The sequence below is a fragment of the Parasteatoda tepidariorum genome, chromosome 1 (genome assembly GCF_043381705.1).
Source record: "Parasteatoda tepidariorum isolate YZ-2023 chromosome 1, CAS_Ptep_4.0, whole genome shotgun sequence".
In the NCBI taxonomy this organism is placed as follows: Eukaryota; Metazoa; Arthropoda; class Arachnida; order Araneae; family Theridiidae; genus Parasteatoda; species Parasteatoda tepidariorum.
Window position 1 is genome coordinate 53,854,292 of NC_092204.1, and position 20,797 is coordinate 53,875,088.

General features: G+C 25.8%; 1 protein-coding gene across 3 annotated transcripts; it reads left to right on the forward strand.

Annotated features, from left to right (window-relative positions):
• The first annotated feature begins 1,524 nt into the window (after nt 1-1,524).
• LOC107436987 (alpha-tubulin N-acetyltransferase 1) lies at nt 1,525-20,738 on the forward strand. Of its 3 annotated transcripts, none has more exons than XM_043040823.2 (10): nt 1,525-1,926; nt 2,840-2,894; nt 4,840-4,934; nt 8,518-8,680; nt 9,593-9,737; nt 10,544-10,579; nt 12,814-12,919; nt 15,874-15,971; nt 17,959-18,064; nt 19,614-20,738. In XM_043040823.2, the coding sequence occupies exons 1-10, from the start codon at nt 1,751-1,753 to the stop codon at nt 19,726-19,728; spliced, it is 1,095 nt and encodes a 364-aa protein (XP_042896757.1). In that variant the 5' UTR covers nt 1,525-1,750; the 3' UTR covers nt 19,729-20,738. The 3 variants fall into 3 exon arrangements, with proteins under 3 accessions (XP_042896757.1, XP_042896756.1, XP_042896758.1); XM_043040822.2 differs by lacking the exons at nt 1,525-1,926; nt 2,840-2,894; nt 4,840-4,934 and adding exons at nt 5,049-5,468; nt 6,273-6,327; nt 6,942-7,036 and having other exon boundaries at nt 19,614-20,735; XM_043040824.2 differs by lacking the exons at nt 1,525-1,926; nt 2,840-2,894; nt 4,840-4,934; nt 10,544-10,579 and adding exons at nt 5,051-5,468; nt 6,273-6,327; nt 6,942-7,036 and having other exon boundaries at nt 19,614-20,736.
• The last annotated feature ends 59 nt before the right edge of the window (nt 20,739-20,797 follow it).

Consider the following 20,797-nt stretch of genomic DNA (forward strand, 5'->3'; position numbering starts at 1 on the left):
ACACGAACAGCTGTTCGATATAAAAATATACCGTCTTTCTTTAAAAAAATAAAAAGAAGAAAAAAATACTAGCAAAAAGTTTGTGTAAAGTTTGTAAAAAATAACGATTTCCCTAAGGAAAAAAGTGAAAAGCATGGACTTTCTTAAAATAAGTGACGTAAAACCTGGAGTATTTCAATGTTATCGGTAAAAGATATTTATGCAGGGAATTAAGCTTGCTAAAATTCCTTTAATAGATTAAAGTTTACAGCATTAATAAATCTTACAAAATAATCAGGAGAAACATATTAAATGATGAGCTTGTTAGTGAACAAATGAGTTTAAATACTCAGTAACCCTTGGCAGAAAGAGACCAAAATAGTCAACATAGTTTGGAAAATGCTCAAAAGAGTCCCGAAATCATAGGAAAAAAAATTAGCTTTAACTTTTTTACCCATGATTCTTTAGGGAGGACAGATCAAATGCATCATTTCCCTGGGTTACCTTAATTGTTAAATAATACCTTGGATGGCTGGGATATATTTACAACTTAATGGAGGAATCAGTGCGGCCTTGGGATAGAGTGAAGACTTCTTACACAGAATATAGATGCTAATTAAAAGTTTTATTAATTTCACAACTGAATATTTACATATCTAAAGATAAAACATCTATATTGTTTTTCAGATACATCAAGTAAAAAATAAACAGCTGTGACTTGAAACATAAATAAAAATCTATTCCCATATTTAAATAATTAGAAAGCAACAATTAGAAAAATAATTATAAAGTGATGAAAAAATTAAAATTTAAAATGATATTGATTAAATAAAAACAACAATTTTCATTTCTATTAAATACACCTACTTAAATTTACTTCAAGCGATAAATAATCAAATTAAATCATACATTTGATATTGAATAAACATGGTCAGTTACAATCAAGAAACATAATGAAATCCTTTGACCATATGTTAAAAAATAAAATAAGTAATTTACCAGTTTTTGTACCATCCTGTTTCTTCTCCCTACGTTGCTGCAATTGAAGCTTTTTTTGTTTGGCACTGAACGGTACTTTTCTTTTACCTTGAGGCATCCTATAAATTTAAATAACAATCAAATTTATTTTGAAATAATAATGAGAAATTCCTCTAAATATATTAAATGATTGAATCAGACGTAAAAAAATTAAATAACAACCAACTGTATCACCTTAAAGTTTTTAAAAGCAGTAAGAACCTAATATTATTAATGCAATTAATTTAATGGATAAATATAGATTTATAGAATAATTTTTCAAAATGCAAGAAAACAAATAAACAAAAACATTTATTTTCAGACTTTGTGGTTGAAGTTAATTTATGTCTAAATTTTATTCATGTCCAATTTATCATAGACAAGATTTTGAAAAAAAAATTTAATATTTCATCTTTGGTTTATTAAAGAAATTTTCAGACATTCTAAATGAATATGAGAATATAATAATTTAATTAAAAATTCAAATGAGAAAACTATATTTTATTAACTGTAATCGGATATGTGTAAGCAAATGTAAACAAACATGAAAATTTTTTGACAGATGTGTTCTCTTAGTTTAATTGCAGTTAATCTAATTTCGGCTGCAAAAAACTATACAATTTTCTAAATTTTCATGATTATAAATTAGAATAAATTTGCTGATTCATGTTAATTTATTGTACTATTTTTATTTGATATGGACAATACATACGTGTTGTAAAACAAGTTCAATGCACTTTATGCTTTTCTAAAAATGGAATTTCAACATGAAATAAAAGAAATTCTTCCTGGTGCAATAACTATAATAGAATCTAAGGATTCCAATTCAGTTTTACAAATATATAGTTTAAAAAATCTTGACAATCACTGTCAAGGTAAAGATTGGATTTTTAATTCTGCAAGTAACATTTGGGATGCTGCTTTACGGAAGTAATTTGTTTTTCAATTTGTTTAATTGTATTCGAATTCTGGTTGTGCGTGAGTATTTTGACGAGGAAAGTTGATCAATATTTTAATTACTTTAAACGCATTATAAATTGAAAGTGAGCTGTAATTAATATGCTTGTTAGTTAAAATGATATTTTACATTCTGAGTTGAGATCTAAATTTCGGAATATTTCCAGCTATGAGTTATACCCTTCGACTTGGTCCCTTTCTGTGATTTTTTTTAAAAAGTTTATCGCTGGCCGCTGCCTGGAAGTTGCCACGCCTTGGCGATTATTCTGAAGCAGATCACGATACATAGGAAAATCTCCCCCATGTTTGCACCAACTATCATCACAAGATGCATAAAAGTTTTGTACTAGCAAAAGTTTTATAAGATTAAAAGTTATAAAAGATGTGGTTGTGAATTGTCTTGGGGTGTGGTGACAATGAACAGAACGACCTTCGGATCTGTTTCCTTCTATTACTGTTCCTCACGTTTTTGAGTTGTTGCACAATTTTTGCGATATCAATAATGTAGGTACTAATAAGGAAATTTTCTCCTAAATTTATTGTTCCCATTCTATTTTAAATTATATGATATTCATCTACTTATATGAGCCATTTAAAGATCAAGTTATTATTGACAGCAGTGATGGTTAATAGTGTTAATTGGTAGTACTTAATTTGTGGTAACAGTTGGTAAATGATTCTACTATTGTTTATACTGTGGTAATAGGTTTTTTACATTTTTCAAAATAATTAAATACCAAATTATTTTTTCATAGCTCGATGTAAAAAAAAGTTGGATTTTTTTTGTTGAAGGATATCTGTACACATACGCACATTTTAAGTGTAATTTAAATTAATGTAAATTATTTTTGCACATTCGAACTTAAAAAATATTTTCTCTTTTTAGAAAACAGGGAAATTTGGAAAATGTGATTGATCAAATCGGCCTTGCTTCTTCACGGGTAATTATATGCATATATAGATCATAAGACTTTATTCATATGAATGTTATAATTAATCTAACTGGGTTTTTTGGTTTTCAATGGTAATTATCTATTAATAAATAATAGGTTAGTATTTTTTTCTTCGGTGTGGCTCTTTTAAAAGTAGATTGTAATTTCTAATAAGCAACTGAAAAGAAGATTAATATTTTTTTTATTTATTGTAAGTTCAAATAAATTAATTAACCTGAGTATTATACTTTTTCACATAGAAAAGTTACAAATTCATTTTTAAGTCCCAATCTATTAACGTGATTAGCATATCATTATGATTATTAATTTGTAATATTTCTATTTATTATTTCTAAAAAAAATGATCTTTACTATATTTTCTTTTATTTCAAAGCTTAAGCTTAAAGATATTATGACCAGACTCGTATAATATACATGAACGTTATTTGTGGGAAATTTGTCACCATCGTGGAAATTTTTTTACTACCTATTGCTGAAGAGGAAAAAAATCCTCCTCTTTAAAGAGACTTTGTCTTTTTTGAATTACTGAAGGGGGAAAAAATCAGTTTTATACTTTTTTCTACCGATGCGAAATTGATTTAAAACTGCATTCAAGCAATTTAAATTCGCACATTGCAATTCCTATTTACGCACTTTAAGATTGCACAACGTATTTATAATTTCATGATTTTATATCAGATATCACGTTTCATATTCACGTGATTCAGAAGCCACTATTATAACCGTGTTCAAGTGAATTAAAAATTATAGATCGAAATTTGTATTCATGTGATTTTAAAATGAAACATCAAGATTCGTATCCGCATGATTTTGAAATAAGACATCAAGATTCGTATTCACGTGATTTTGAAATTAAATGTAGAGATTTTTGCACTTGCGTAATTTAAAAATCACACCTTGGAAATTCAAACAATTTAAATTGAATTGATATTTTTATCAAAAGTTCATAGCATTCTGTAGATAAATACTTCCTACATACACCTTTTCTAGTGCAAAATTCAGGCATTTTATCAATTATTTAAAAAGTATTATTATTTTTGCAAATAGCATTTTTGGATATTTTCAGCTTTTTTGGTTTTGGCCAAACCTGTGGTATGAATCAATATAGAGTTCTATAAAAATTAAACATTTTTAAAAATATCCGTGATTTTCAAACCAAAATTTTGCTAAAATGTGATGGTGGCAAAAATATTGAATCTACTTACATAATGCATGCAGAATCTTTTTTTAATTGAGATTATGTGTCCCTAGAAAGTTTTTCATTTTGTCTAAGCCTGATTATGCCTACATACAAAGTTTCTCTTTGTTGAATTTATTTCGTGTGTTATTTCTTTTTTGACTATTATTATGACTTTAGTTTTTTAATTATTACGAATGATATGGAACGTGGAGTTAAAAGCTTTTGATCTCACAAAACAACTACAGGCTATTCCTTTGACCCTTATTTCCTAGATGAACCAAACGAATAAATCCATGGGATTATAGAAATCTGGTGAATCATGCGACCATTCTTATACTGTATAAAATCAAGAAATAGAAAAGGTGTTTCTGCTTTAGCTATTCTTGAATTTCTTTAGCTTTGTCTGCTGGACCAAATTCCTGTTGGAAGGTTTAAAAAAAATAATAGTAATTGTGATTATGAAAGTATTACATGTTATAAATGTTTTGGGATAGTAATATTTGATTTTAAACTTGCTTCAAGTTATTTCTTGTCATCTCGTAAAAGATAATATATCTGCCTAGCGCCATTTGTACTAATTAAGGATTTTTTCAGAAATTTACTCAGAAAAAGTATTATTACCAACAAATTCTAATACGTAGATAATTTTTTTATCATCTCATATTATAATGAAAATAAATTAAGCTCTTTATATTTGCTGCTCAAATTTTTATTACTTTCCATTATGAAATAATATTTATTATTTTTTTGTAGGCTCAAGATCTAGTAATGCCTATAACTACATTCAAAAAATTACTCCATTCTCATCAGCAAAAGTTGTATATAATTCGAGATGTGGAGGAACCATTGTAAGTTTTTCCTTAATATATATTTGGTTAATTCTAATTCATGTAATTNTTGCAAGTTGCAGCTGAGAATATAATAATTTAAATAAAAATTCGAAAAACTATATTTTATTAACTGTAATCGGATATGTGTAAGCAAATGTAAACAAACATCAAAAATTTTTGACAGATGTGTTCTCTTAGTTTAATTGCAGTTAATCTAATTTCGGCTGCAAAAAACTATACAATTTTCTAAATTTTTATGATCATAAATTAGAACAAATTTGCTGATTCATGTTAATTTATTGTACTATTTTTATTTGATATGGACAATACATGCGTGTTGTAAAACGAGTTCAATGCACTTTATGTTTTTCTAAAAATGGAATTTCAGCATGATATAAAAGAAATTCTTCCTGGTGCAATAACTATAATAGAATCTAAAGATTCCAATTCAGTTTTACAAATATATAGTTTAAAAACTCTTGACAATCACTGTCAAGGTGAAGATTGGATTTTTAATTCTACAAGTAACATTTGGGATGCTGCTTTACGGAAGTAATTTGTTTTTCATTTTGTTTAATTGTGTTCGATTTCTGATTCTGCATGAGTATTTCGACGAGGAAAGTTTATCAATATTTTATTTACTCTAAACACATAATAAGTTGAAAGAGAGCTGTAATTAATAAACTTGTTAGTTAAAATGATATTTTACATTCTGAGTTGAGATCTAAATTTAGGAATATTTCCCAGTACGAGTTATACCCTTCGAGTTGGCCACTCTCTGTTATTTTTAGTTTCTCGCCTGCTGCTGCCCGGAAGTTGCCACGCCTTGGCAATTATACTGCCCCAGATCATGATACGAAAACCTCCCCCATGTTCGCGCCAACTGTCATTACGAGATGCATCAGAGTTTTTGTGCTAGTAAAAGTTTTATAAAAGATATGGTTGTGAATTGTCTTGGGGTGTGGTGACAATTTTTGCCATATCAATAACATAGATACTAATATGGAAATTTTCTCCTAAATGTATTGTTCGCGTTGTATTTTAAATTACATGGTATTTATCTACTTACATGAGCCATTTAAAGATCCAACTATAATTGACAGCAATGATGCTTAATTAATGGTGTTAATCAGTAGTACTTAATTTGTTGTAATAGTTGGTAAATGATTCTACTATTGTTTATACTATGGTAATAGGTTTTTTACAACATTCTAAATGATTAAATACCAAATAGTTTGATATAAAAAATAGTTGGATTTTTTTTTAAGGATATCTGTACACATACGCACATTTTAAGTGTAATTAATGTAAATTAATTTTGACCATTCAAACTTAAAAAATATTTTCTCTTTTTAGAAAACAGGGAAATTTGGAAAATGTGATTGATCAAATCGGCCTTGCTTCTTCACGGGTAATTATATGCATATATAGTTCCTAAAACTTTATTCATATGAATGTTATATTTAATCTAACTGGATTTTTTGGTTTTCAATCAGAATATCATAATTATCTATTAATAATTAATAGGTTAATTTTTTTTCTTTGGTATTCTTCTTCTTTCTAATAAAATAGTTGAAAAGAAGATTTATATTCTTTTTATTTATTGTAAGTTCAAATGAATTTGTTCACATGAGTATTACTTTTTCACTTAGAAAAATTACTAATTCATATTTTTAAACCCCTATCTATTAACGTGATTAGCATATCATTGTGATTATTAATTTTTAATATTCATATTTATTATTTTTAAAAAAATTATATCTTTACTATATTTTCTTTTATTTCAATGCTTAAGCTTAAAGAGATTATGACCAGACCCATATAATATATGTGAACACGGTATGTGTACTAATTAATGACTTTCTCAGAAATTTACTAATGGGAAAGTATTACCAACAAATTTAAATATGTAGATAATTTTTTTATCATCTCATATTATAATGAAAATAAATTAAGCTCTTTATATTTGCTGTGCAAATTTTTATTACTGTCCATTATTGAATAATATTTATTATTTTTTTGTAGGCTCAAGATCTAGTAATGCCTATAACTACATTCAAAAAATTACTCAATTCTCACCAGCAAAAGTTGTATATAATTCGAGATGTGGATGAACCATTGTAAGTTTTTTCTTAATACATATTTGGTTAATTCTAATTCGTGTAATTTTATTTATTAGAATCTTTCAAATCTGCTGTAACCATCTTATGATTTTCAGATTAGAATTGAGTTTGATGCTATTTTTGATATTGATAAAACATAAAAAAATTTTACTCTTGATATCAATTTTTTATTTCAACTTCTTTTGAGTTGATGTTTATGCTAAGTTATGTTGTTAAAATACTTTTATTTTGAATGATTAAAAGAAAAAGTGTTGTGTTGTTTTGATCTATAAAAATGATATTGAAATAATGAAGTTTAATTATCCTGATCCTTAGAGTGCACGAATTTTTTTTTAATTATCAAAGTGTTCTTACAACAAATATTTTGTAAGAAAAAAAATTAAAGTTTTATATGATTTGGAACAAATTACTGTTTTTAATACTGAAACTAGCAAGATTTCGGCATCCTTGCAACTGACTTATGAAGACGGTGTAAAGAGCCAGAAATTCTTCGTAGTAAATTCTATTTCACCTACTTAAATAATTAGAAGTATAGAAAGAGGGACTTCAGGTAAATCTAGAGTAAATCATGAATTAAGTGCTGAAAAAGTTTTTTCACACTATCAAAATGCAAAAAAATCATGGCAGAATTACTCAAGATTAGGCATTAAAGAATTTATCGTAATATAATTTATTTGCATTTCCATATTTTGGAAAAAATCTTTCAGCATTTGAAACTTTATGTTTCACTCTATTTTTATCTGAACTCACTTTTTCTATGTTTTACATTTTATAATACTGATCGTGAGTAAACGGAATTTGCCATGAAAAATTTCTCCCACTGAATAGTGTCCTCTAATGCTGTTTGAACTTCACAATCGCGTTGCAAGTTGCAGCTTGACTGAAAGGCCATTATCACTGGATGAAGTTTTTTCCCTTCTGAAGCAACATCCTGATTGGTCAGTTTTTTGTGGGTAAATATTTTCCGCCAATCTGATTCTCATTCTCATGGGGAAAAAATCATAGGTTACAAGAGTGGTCCTTAAGGGGTAGAGAAAAAAAGGTTAGCGTTCTAGTTAACATTTGTTAATCACTTCGCAAATTCTCTTTATTTTTTTCAAGAGGGTTACTTAGGTGTGGTTTTATCTGGTACAATTATTTATGGCAACTGATCCTAACATTGTTTAAAATTATTTCAAACAATTATAGTTGAAATAAATGAAAATCAGAAGTACTAGGTCAAAATATTACTGGTACTTTTTGGATGAAAAATGACAAAGTTTTATCATTTATGCAACAGTTTAATTTAATGTTTAAAGCATGATCTTATCATAAATAACAAGCTTGCATTGAGTTTAAAAGAGATTTATATTAAATTTTTTTGTTATTATTGTACTCTTCTGTTGTTTATTTAGTGATTTTCTAATTGCTACTTTGTTCTTGTTTTCACCAAAAACTCCTGACTTACTAACTCTGTAATTGCCTTCTGTCTTCTTTAGTTCTGTAATTGGCATTCTAAAGATTGGACAAAAGCGCCTTTTTATATGCAATGACATGAATGCCCAGCATGAAGTTGATACTATGTGTGTTTTAGACTTTTATATTCATGAGTCGAGGCAGCGTTGTGGATATGGTCATAAACTGTTTGAAATAATGCTAAAAGTGAGTGTTTTAGTATAATAAAAGTTCTAATTATTTTTTCTTCTGGTATTTATGCATTTAAAAATTTTCATTGAAATTATTTCCCTAATTTTTATAGTTAATAGAAATTGTATTATTTTGTTGTTTAGTCTTAAATATAAATATAATGTATATTAACGGAACTTTGGAAATTTTAGCTTTTTGCAACACCAGACATTTGAAGAGCATTTATTTTATAATAGAATTAAATTCACTGCTCTCATTTATTTATTTATTTTTTATTTAAAATTTGAATTAGCATTTAAAATTCTCAAAAAAAAAGAATATTTATTGCGGTTTTTCTACATGAATTAATTGATAATTTTATTAAATAGTTTTATCGTAACTCTGTTGTAATTTTCCTCTGAGAAAAATATCCACCTCTTTTAAACCATTTAAAAATTTACCCATTAATAACCTATCTAAAATTTAATAGTTGTGTAATTTTTAATTATTATTTTTTAATGAAGGTTAGCTTTAAAAATAGAATTTCTCTCAATTAGCCAAAAAATAAAACAAATTGATGGGGATGATCCCAGATGTTGGTAAAATAAATAAATAAGAAAAACGTGGTTTATCTTTTTGTATAGTATACTATTAAATTACTTATTTAATGGAACTTTTCCAACAATTTGAAATAAAGGCTTTATTAAAAACTTTTTACCTAAAACCTGCCTGATATAATCGAAATATTCAATTTTCTATATTGACATGTGATTCAACTTAAATAGAGCTGTATTAACTAGGGATAACCTTTGCTCATTATACAATTAATTCCACATAAATAAAACGCCATGATCAATTAATTTCTTTAACTTTCTCAGAAAACGAACCATATATTTTATTTAGAACTATTCTTTTAATTAGAATTAAATAATATTAATTCTTTTTTAGAATGAAAATGTGGAGCCTGCTAAGCTTGCTATTGATCGACCTTCTTATAAGTTTCTTGCCTTTTTAAGTAAACATTACAATTTAAAAGATCCCAAACCTCAACCCAATAATTTTGTTGTATATGAAGGATTTCTTGACAGAAATGGTATAATTGTTTAATCTATCATTGTATCTTTAATTACTACAAAGTGTAATGGTTTTGAAAATACCTGTCGTATAAGTTCATTCGTAACATGTTGATTTTTGAGTACTGAAATAATCTTTATTCTATTTTTAATTATTTGGAGTTAACTTAGAATTAAACCAAATCAATTATATTTGAGTTAATATGATTATTTTTTCATGATTCGCCTAAAAAAGTTTAATGATTCTTTAATACATTAATTTTAGTTCCAAATGAGGGAGTTTACTCGCCTACTTTTGTAGTCCCTTTTAAATTGTTTGCACTTTAATTGATGCAACTAAGACTTAATTATTTGCATTAAAAATTCATAACTCTTTAATGAATCAACAGATATTTTTATACCTCTACTAATACTTGAATAGAGTAAGTTTAAGATGCTCTGCATTAGCTGTACGTAAATGTAATAATTGAATGTAATGAAGTATGTAAATAATTTTACCAGTTTTGTATTAGGATTTTTGTTTTTAATTTTCAATATTTTTTCCATTTCTTATTTGTATTATTTTCAAATCTTATTTCATTATAGTTTAAATTTATTATTTTAGTATACTTTTTTTCATTATTTTTCATACTTTATTTCATTATTTAAAGCGTTATTATAAATGCTTAAATATTTTATTACTGATGTTTGAAATTTACTTTCATAAACATTTGCTTACATTTTTATTTCCTTTATTATTTATATATATATTTTTTTATTTTTGCTGCTTTTTTATTATTTCCTCTATGTTTTTCTTTTAATTTTATTTTGCATTATTTTTCATTAGATTTGAGACCACCCATCTTTCTCTATAATGAAAAAGGTAAGAACTTAGCCTTTAATGAAGAGAATTTGCATAGAAAATAAATTCACTTTTGGTATATATATAATATTGTTATGATTTTTATACAAAATTACTTATTCTTACATATTCCTTCATGATTCATTTATAAAATGATTATTTGATTTACGGAAAGTTAATTAGTATTGTGTTTGTTTTCAACCCGAAATTTCTCAAATGACACTTCTTCCTAATCAGTGTTCTCAGTAGCTTCTAAAAAAATTTAGCAATTTGGCTAATCTGTAAAATAAGACATGAGCTTAATAAAAATAAAAGGATGTGCGCAAAATAAATTTGTCCACTACCTCCACAATTACTAATCTGAATTCCATTATGGACTATTGAAAATACCAAAACAATTACACTCTAGAAGCTTTGGCTTGTCAAGTAGGAAAAAAAATCTTATGAAAGACAAATGTTCGATTTCAGTCAGTGGCGTACGCAAGGGAGGGGTTTAGGGGTTTAAACACCCCCCTTGAGCTCAGATAAAATGGCAAAAATAAAAATTTTAGTAGAAATTATGCGTGCTATTATTTTTTAAGACTATGTATTTTTATTTGCCTTTTTTCTCACGGTATTTCTCAGAATACTGAAAAAACATTTACTATAATAGGGTTGTACTTTTGAAACCAAATTCACGTGATACTGTTACGGACTGGTTCCTTTCTGTCCAGCCAGTATAGTTTTCGAGACTAGCTGTCATTCGCGAGGTCTTTACGTGATGATTCTGGATTCCTAGACTTTCTGTCGTCTTAAGAGACAATTCGAGAATTTTGAAGATGCTGTGAAAAATTATATAAAAGGGGGAACGGAGTACAGTGGAGTTAGTTAGTCAGACTAAGAGTTATCTCTACCGCTTGTCTTTCGTAGCTTGTCGCTAAATCTGTTTTGTTTCGTCTTAACAAAAAGTTCATTAAATCGCCGAACCTGTTGTCGCCACTATTTCGACTAGTGAAAAAAATCAGTAACAATACCATTGGAGATACTGTGCTCGTTGAAGTTATTCATTCCAGCTCGAAACTTTGAGAGCCTAGCATAGCGGATATTTCTGTGCCAATATATGTATATATATAGATATTTGCTTTTCTTGAATCTTTAGGATGTCAAAACGCAAGAATTTAACAATTTTTAATTATTTTGAGAAAAAATCACGACCTGAAATTAGTGAGGTGACAGCATCTAGTACCAATGTAAGTTTTTCTGTTGTACAGAAATGTGATACTTCCGTTGAAGAAAACGTTTCTAGCATAGCAAAATCTGATGAATGTGAAAGTGGTCCTCAAAGTGTTACTTCCCACCCATATGACATTGGACTTTTTTCAGAAGATATTACATTATGTTCCTAAACTTAAAAAAATCAAATCAAAATTTTACTAAACAATGTTGTCGAAATAAAAAGTCAAAATTGTCTAGCTGTCTAAATTAGGGAAATAATAGTGCTTTATTACAGACTCGAATTTCTTTTAGTAGTTTCAGAAAATTATGAACACCCCCCTTGAAAAAATTCTGCGTACGCCACTGATTTCAGTTAACTCTATTTTGTAATATAGTACATTAGTGGATTTAAATAAGTAGAAAAAATATATTTCTAAAAAGAAATTAAGTTATAAGTAAAGGAAATTACACTCTGGAAGCTTTGGTTTGTCAAGTACGAAAAAAAAATCTTATGAAAGACAAATGTTCGATTTCAGTTAACTCTATTTTGTAATATAGTACATTAGTGGATTCAAATAAGTAGAAAAAATATATTTCTAAAAAGAAATTAAGTTATAAGTAAAGGAAATTTTGTTAGTATTCATCTCTTTTTCTTAGACACACAATTCAAGTGCCTTCTTAAAATTGTGCAGTGTTCCAGTGGGCCCATTCAGGCAAACAGATATTAGATTATTCACATTTTTATGCATGCATTCAATAACTAACTTATCTTTTCGTTGAATTCATAACAACAAACCCCCTCTAACGGTCTTTAAAGTGTAGGAGTGTAATTGCAGCTAAGTGTACCTTGTTGCTTACTATTGGACAAAGTTGCTGTGAATGATTTCTTTCATTTAAGTAATGTAACTTAAGTAATGTAAACTAATGTAACTCTTCGTTGAATGTTAACTTTATTAAAATAAATATTAATCAGCTGTTTAAACATTTTTATTGGATGAGTTATTCTTATTTTTTTTATGTATATTTTATTTATATGCATAATTTTTTAATTTCATTTTTAGATTTAAACAAACAAGAGAAAAATTTTAATGTTCATGATGTTATGCATTGTTATTCTGGAACTGAAAATTCCCTAACATCTGGTTCAAACTCTCGCTCTTCCAACTGGTTTGTATATTTCTGTTCATTTCAATTAAATACTTATATTAAAAATAATAATTTAATTCTAATTTTAGTAGTATTACTACATTTTTGTTTAATTTTTAATGAACTGTAAAAGTCTAATATTTTTCAACAATTTTATTTATATTAATTCATTGCAAAATTGATATTAAAATTGAATATTGATATTGAATCCTAATTTGTCAGGTAAATATTTTAATATAATGTATGTTAAATGTTAAAGTTCTTTTAAAAAAAAATTGAAATTTTGTTTTTTAAGTTAGAATATTAGAAAAGGCTCCCTATTTTTATTTAATGTTATAAATTTTTTAAAATCCTAAATATTCACTTTTTATATTTCTTCTCTTTCGCGCTTTTTTTATTTATTTATTTATTATTTTTTTATAAATATATATGAGAAAGCATTTAATTTTTAAAATAACTTTTTCATGATAAATATTTAAATATTTATTATTATGCAAGGAGAAAGGTATTAGTGAAATGATAACAGGAAGGGATAATTTGGTTTTAAAAAAATATTAGATAAAAGAAATGCTAGCTAAGAAAAAAAAAATTATGTGGTAAGAACTGTACTTCTTCACTAATTTGATAGCTAATCTTACATTCATATAAATTCAATCCATTGAGTAAGATATAAAATTATGTTCTATGCAATTAAGTTCAACTATAACTATGTATATAAGAGACATTGCTGTAGATAGTTAAAATACCAATTAACAAAGTGTGCATTTATGCAATCCTTCTAATGGTATTGGTTAGAAGAATTAAACAGCCTACTTTTTTTTCAAATTCAACTTCTTTGGGAAATTTAAGAAACTCCAGCATCAATACGTTTTTAAAAAATGTAAAACCATTTTTGGTGTGACCAAAAATATAAAACCATTTTTTGTGTTTTAGCTTTGTGAAATAGATCATTGAAATGTTCTTGTGTGTTAAGAAGGACTAATCTACGAATAAAAAATATTTATTTTTAGTTTCTTTTTTTGCCCTTGTTATTTAAAGAGAAAGTTGTGTATTTGGAAAAATCTTATATACTAAATTGTTTAACATTTGTTAGATTGGAGAATTTTTATTTAATGTATAAAATAAGTATTAAAAAAATACATATAACAAATCTGTATAAATAATATATGTAATTGTAAGGTATAATTTTAAGGTTTTTTAAAATTAATTTATTAATAATATGGAAATAGATATCGATACCCATGTTAGAAGACCTAAGGTACCTACATAAAAAAGGGGGCTAAAAATTATCCAAAACTGAAAAATGTTTGACTTATATTCAAAATGAAAAAAAAAAAAATTGCTGTATAGAAATAGCATTTCATAAGAAATTTTATATCTCTCAAGCTTCCAACAAGTTTTATTCAAAATTATAGGTTTGTTCATGAGAAAATTCATATAATTTTGTATTCAAAATGAAATATTTTAATATTTATAATATCATGTTATAAATTTTTTTTTGTTTTTGTTTTAAAGTTAAACTACTGTAGATTACACTAACGGTGAAAAGAAATGGCTACAACTTTAATTATCTTGGAATGTACTTTGTGTTAAACCACTTGATTATCCCAATCACTGAAAAGAAAATCTTAATGTATTTCTTTTTCAAATTCAAAACTCTTCAATCATGATTTTCTGTTTCTTACTTAATTGTGATAGTCTTCTTCAAATTATATTTATTGATTTTTGATCTTTTATATAAATTTATGTTTTTACTTTGTTACCTTTGATCATATTTTATGAACAAATTTATTGTTTCAAAATTCAAATTCCTTGCAATATAAAATTTATCAGAAAATTAGCTTTTTTGTTTTGATTAAAATAATTATTATTGTGTCTTTAAAAGTTTTTATATGTGTATTTTATTGAAAGTTCATTTAATTACTTTTAGGTAATTCTGTTATGTGAATGCATTTATTTATTTTTATACCCAATCAAGTTTTATAATCAGAATATCATGTTGTATATGTTTTATTTACATTATTTTATGGCTTTGATGTGTACAAGTTATTTTATATAAAATGTTTGTTATTGCATAGATATGACAATTTTTTTTCCTTTCAAAAATTATTTAATTGAATTTAAAAAAGAAAGAATTTTCTTTTCAATGATATTTGTGGAATTCTGTGATATTGATGATCTAATTAAATTTGATTCATTCCTTTATTCTTAATATACTTAATATGTTGTTTTAATAACTGTTTTAATCTACTTCAATGTATTTGAAAAGTTGGAGTCAAACTGATTTTTTGTTGTTGATTTGTCCACTAATGACTGTAAGAGGAAAAAAGAAAGGATCAACTAATAGATCGATTTATAATAATTACTTTCAGATACAATTTAGACCAAATTATGGTTAGAATTTACGAGAGAAAGAAATTGTTATATAAATACCACTAAATATTTCATTCAGTTATTAGAGAAAGTAGAGTTAGAAAAAATTGCTTAAATATTTATTTAAAAATATTGTTGAGATATATGTTGTTGTTGATCCGTTCATATAAATTATCCTTCATGATATTTTAGGTTTAAAGAAAAAAACATTGTTATTATTATCTTTTCCTAAATGTTTTTAACATATATTATTTATGTTTATTATAAAAGAATGAAGAATAAGTATTTTATGAATGTTTAAAAGGGATGGTGAATCTTTCTACATAATAGCAAAATAGCATTAGTAAAACTCGATAAAAAATTCCAAAGCAATTTTTATACTGCTAGGAAACAATTATAATTTTTGTTTCACATTCACCACAAGTTTAATTATTATGTGATTTTAGTTATTGATTTTTTTAAACATGTTTGTATTTTTTTATTATTTTTTTTAAAGATCTTGTTTTAAAATGAATATACATATATTTGTATTGAGTTAAAAGTGTTTACCTGACTATTAATTTTATGTGTGCAATTTTTGTAGCTACTTTGTTTACTTTTAGTTGTCCCCATAGTGATGAAACTAGTTCTACTTTGGATAATTATTTCAAGAAAAAACGTACTGCTAGTACTGATTCTTTGAAGAGAATGCCATCTCCATGTAAGGCAATTCAAGTATTATTAATTTTTTTCTTTATTATTGAGTGTAAGTGCTTTCATTCAATATTTTCCATTTCATAGTATGAGATAAAAGTAATTTAATTTAAATTGCTATTTTTTTAAAAAATAAACTTTTGTCATCAAATGTTTGAAATTTCATTTAAGTTAATCAGATTTCCCATGGTACTTGAAAATCATTGAATTTTGTTGAAGGAAATTACGACTCCGAAAAGTCCTTGAATTTTGTGATAGCTCCTTTAAAAGATTTTGATTTCTCTGAGTAATTTTCATAGTAATAATAATAATCTTGCCTACAAAAAGGCATGAAAAAAAAGAAACTTAAAGTGAAATGATAGAAATTTCGATCATTCCTACTTCTTCACCATTTTCTTTACTGAAGATTAGTTCAAGGTCAGCTAAGTGGGAGTCTAGGAGTCTGGACTAAATTTCGAAAAAGACCGTTATCCTTATTTTCCCCTCTCCTGAGATTGGATTAAAAAATACAAATTGGGTGTGGGGTAACCAAATGGGAAAAGTAGCATAGCATTAAGTAGCATATTCGCTGTGTTTTCATCTCGAGATTATTGAAACTGTACTTACTTTAAAACTATTTGACTAAAATCACGAACAATACAAAATTTGTTAATAAATTTGTTAATAAATTTGTAAATTTTAGTTATATATTGATATGAGAGAGTGTTTACTATTTGATTATAGTTATTTTTTAATGCTACATTACTGAAAACATTTTATGTGCATTGATTTTAAACTGATATGAGCTGTTCAGTATTGATAAAATTATACAGGAAACTATAAAAAGTTTATATTTTCTAAAGTAAGTAATTCTGAGATCAAATATAGTATATTTTATTATTCTTTTGTGACAAGTTTTGCTTTTATTATCCTTGAATGGAGCAAATTATGCTTTTTTTTATTTATTTATTTAGTTTTTTATTTTTGAAATTAATATGGTATATATGTATACTGTTTCAAAAAATGACTTGATCTCTTTAAAAAATTTTGTCCAATACAAAAATTATATTAGTTCTGATTTTTTCTTAAACTCACTTCAAAGCCTCACTAATGTAAGCAATACAGTGAATGTCTGCAAACAAAATAAATTAAATTTTTATGCAAGATAGATAATTTTAGTACTTAAATAAAGTCTTATTTAATTTTGTAGAACTGGAATAATATGTTTAAATACAACAGAATGTAACTCTTATTTGAAAGCTAACTTAAAATAAATATTAATCAAATGTCTAAACATTTTTATTCAATAAGTTTTTCTTAATTTTTTTATGTATATTTTATTTATATGTTACCTGCAAAGTATGAATTCCGGCATTGTATAGAATGCCTAAAATTAGCCGGCAAAGTATGAAATGATTTATATTTCACACATTGCCTAGGCATTCTTTAGAATGCCAAGTGCTATTTAGGCAAAGTATGAAATAAACGTCCTGATGAGGTTATTATGTAAGTTATGTGCATGTTGCTGTGAATGACCGAAATCGGTGGTTGTTGACTTTCACCGGTGAATGTTGACAATCACATAGTCGCTTTGGTGAATGTCTGAAATATTTATTACATTAAAAAAATACCTTAAAGAAACATCAGTGTAGGGAATACCGGGCAAATGTATACCTACACTGATGTTTTTTATGGTCAAGTGCCACTGCCCGGTATACATTTGCCCGATACTCCAAACACTGATGTTTCTTCTAATCTATCGTCAGTATGTATTAAAATATCGAATGAATGTAATTATATCGACGAATAAATTAGTATCAAATCGGAAGTAATAAATATTTCGGACGTTCACTAAAGTGACTATGCGATTGTCAACATTCACCGGTGAAAGTCACAACCACTGATTTCGATCATTCACAGTAACATGCACATCATTTACATAATAACCTCATCAGGACGTTTATTTCATACTTTGCCGGTAACATATATACATAATTTTTTAATTTTATTTTTAGATTTAAGCAAACAAGAGAAAAATTGGAATGTTTATGATGCTATGCATAGTTATTCTGGAACTGAAAATTCCCTAACATCTGGTTCAAATTCTCTATCATCCAACTGGTTTGTATATTATTGTTCAATTTAATTAAATACTGATTTAAAGATAATAATTAAAGGCTAATTTTAGTAGTATTAATACATTTTTCTTTAATTTTTAATGAACTGTGAAAGTCTAATATTTTTTAACAATTTTATTTATGTTAGTTCATTGCAAAATTGATATTAAATTTGATGCTGTACCCTAATTTGTCAGGTTAAGAAATCTTTAACTGTTGTTTCAGAGGAAGAAGTTTTTAGAAGACTAGTTTAAAAATAAACATTATTTACAGAAATTTTACTATATTGTTGTATGTTAAACATATTACTTTAAAAAAATTTAAATATTTTTTTAATTAGAATATTAGGAAATGCTCCCTATTTTTATATAATGTTATAAATTTATTAAAATCCAAAATATTGCTAAATATTCACTTTTATTTGCTTTTTAATCTCTGTCTCTCTCAGATTTTTTAATATATATGAGGAAACATTTAATTTTTAATAGAACATTTTCATAATAAATATTTATTATTATGCAAAGAGAAGGATATGTGTGAAATNAAATTACTAAAATATTCTTGGAAAAAAGAAATGCTAGCTTAGAAAAAAAAAATTGTATGTGCTAAGAACTGTACTTCTTCACTAATTTGATATCTAATTTTATATTTATATAAACTTGGATCTTTTGAGTATGATATGAAAATAAGTTCTATGATAAGAGGCATTTTTGTAGTTGGTTAAAATACCAAGTGACAAAATATGCATTTATGCAAGCCTTCCATTGGAATTCATTAGGAGAATTAAACAACCTATTTTTTTCCCCTTCAAATTCAACTTCTTTGGGTAACTTAGGTAATTGGAAAAATTTAGGTAACTTTAGCATAATATACATACATTATAATAAAGTGTAAGACTATTTTTAGTGTGACCAAAAATGTAAAACCGTTTTTGGTGTGACCAAAAATGTAAAACTACTTTTGACCTTTTAACTTTGTGAGAGATCATTAAAAAAGTTCCTGTCCAGTAGGAAGGACTAATCTACAAATAAAATATATTTATTTTTAGTTTTTTTTTTGCCCTTGTTATTTAAACAGAAAGTTGTGTATTGAGAAAAAACGTCCAAACTAAATTGTCGAACGTTTGGTAGATTGAAGAATTTTTTATGCAATGTGTAAAATAAGTATTAAAAAAATACAAATAACAATTACATATAAGTTTTATATGTAATTGTAAGGCATAATTAAAATTCTTTAACATAATTTTATTAATGATATCAAAATAGTTTAGCCCATGTTAAGAGACCTAAGTCACGTACGTAAAATGAAGGGAGAAAAATTATTCAAAATTGAAAAATGGTTAGCGGCTATTGAATATTCAAAATGACAAAAATTAATTTGTTCTATAGAAATAGCGTTTCGTAAGAAATTCAATATCTTTCATGTTTCCATCAAGTTTTATATACCATTCTAGTTTGTTTGTGAGAAAATTCATATAATTTTGTATTCAAAATGAAAATTTTTAATATTTATAAATTCGTGTAATAAATATTTTTTCTTTTTTTTTAAAAAAGTTCATTGACTCCTGGAGAAAACGCCAACAGTGAAAGGAAATGGGCTCAGCTTCAATCATCTTGGAATGTACTCGGTGTTAAACCACTTGATTATTCAATCACTGACAAAAAATAATGTATTCCTTTTTCAAATTCAAAACTCTTCAATCTTGGTTTTCTGTTTCCTACTTAATTGTGATAGTCTTCTTCAAATTATATTTATTGATTTTTAATCTTTTATATAAATTTATATTTTTACTTTGTTATCTTGTATCGTATTTTATGAACAAATTTATTGTTTCAAAATTCAAATTCCTTGCAATATAAGAATTATCAAAAAATTTGCTTTTTTTGTTTTGAATTTTATAATGAACTATTACTGTGTCTTTAAACATTTTTATATTTCTATTTTATTGAAGGTTTATTTAATTACTTTTAGGTAATCCTGCTATGAATGCATTTATTTATTTTTATATCCTATAAAGTTTTATAATCAGAATCTCATGTTGTATATGTTTTATTAAGGTTGTTAAATGGCTTTGATATATACCGGTTATTTTATATAAAATGTTTTTATTGCATAGATACGTCAGTCTTTTTTCTTTTCAAATTTTTTTTATTTGAATTCAAAAACATATAAATATATCAGAATGAATTTTGTGTTCAATGATATTTGTGGAATTCTGTGATATTGATGATTGAATTAAATTTAATTTAATTTATTAATTTTAATCTACTTAATATGTTGTTTTAATAACTATTTTAATTTTCTTCAATGTATTTGAAAAGTTGGAATCAATCTGTTTTTTTATGTTGATTTGTCCATTTAGGGCTGTAAAAAAAAAAAAAAAACAATTTTATTAACAAATTTTATTTAAAAAGTCTAGCTATTTGGAAATACAGTAGGGAACCGATTATCCGGAACAATCAGGACCATCGATATTCCGGATAACTGATTTTTCCGGTTTTCTGAATCGCTACAAAATGCCTTTTTTTTACAGTTAAACCCAACTAAAAAAAGAAAAAAAAATTAAAAATAATCTTAAAAAAAAGAAAAAACGATGAAGTAATACACTAATAATTATTTCCAAAATGATGGTAAGGTAAACATCTTTAAAAAAAGAAAGAAAAATCCTAAAATTTTATGAGGAAAAAAAAAAAATTTTTAAAATGGCGGGAAAATTTTCGAATTTCGTTCCGGTTTT

What these genes read in the sequence shown, in the direction of transcription:
- LOC107436987 (XM_043040823.2), top strand. Translation starts at nt 1,751, where the DNA reads ATGGAATTTCAACATGAAATAAAAGAAATTCTTCCTGGTGCAATAACT. An exon ending in CGAGATGTGGAGGAACCATT is followed by an intron (nt 4,935 to 8,517) that starts GTAAGTTTTTCC and finishes TGTCTTCTTTAG; the next exon opens with TTCTGTAATTGGCATTCTAA. An exon ending in TGTTTGAAATAATGCTAAAA is followed by an intron (nt 8,681 to 9,592) that starts GTGAGTGTTTTA and finishes ATTCTTTTTTAG; the next exon opens with AATGAAAATGTGGAGCCTGC.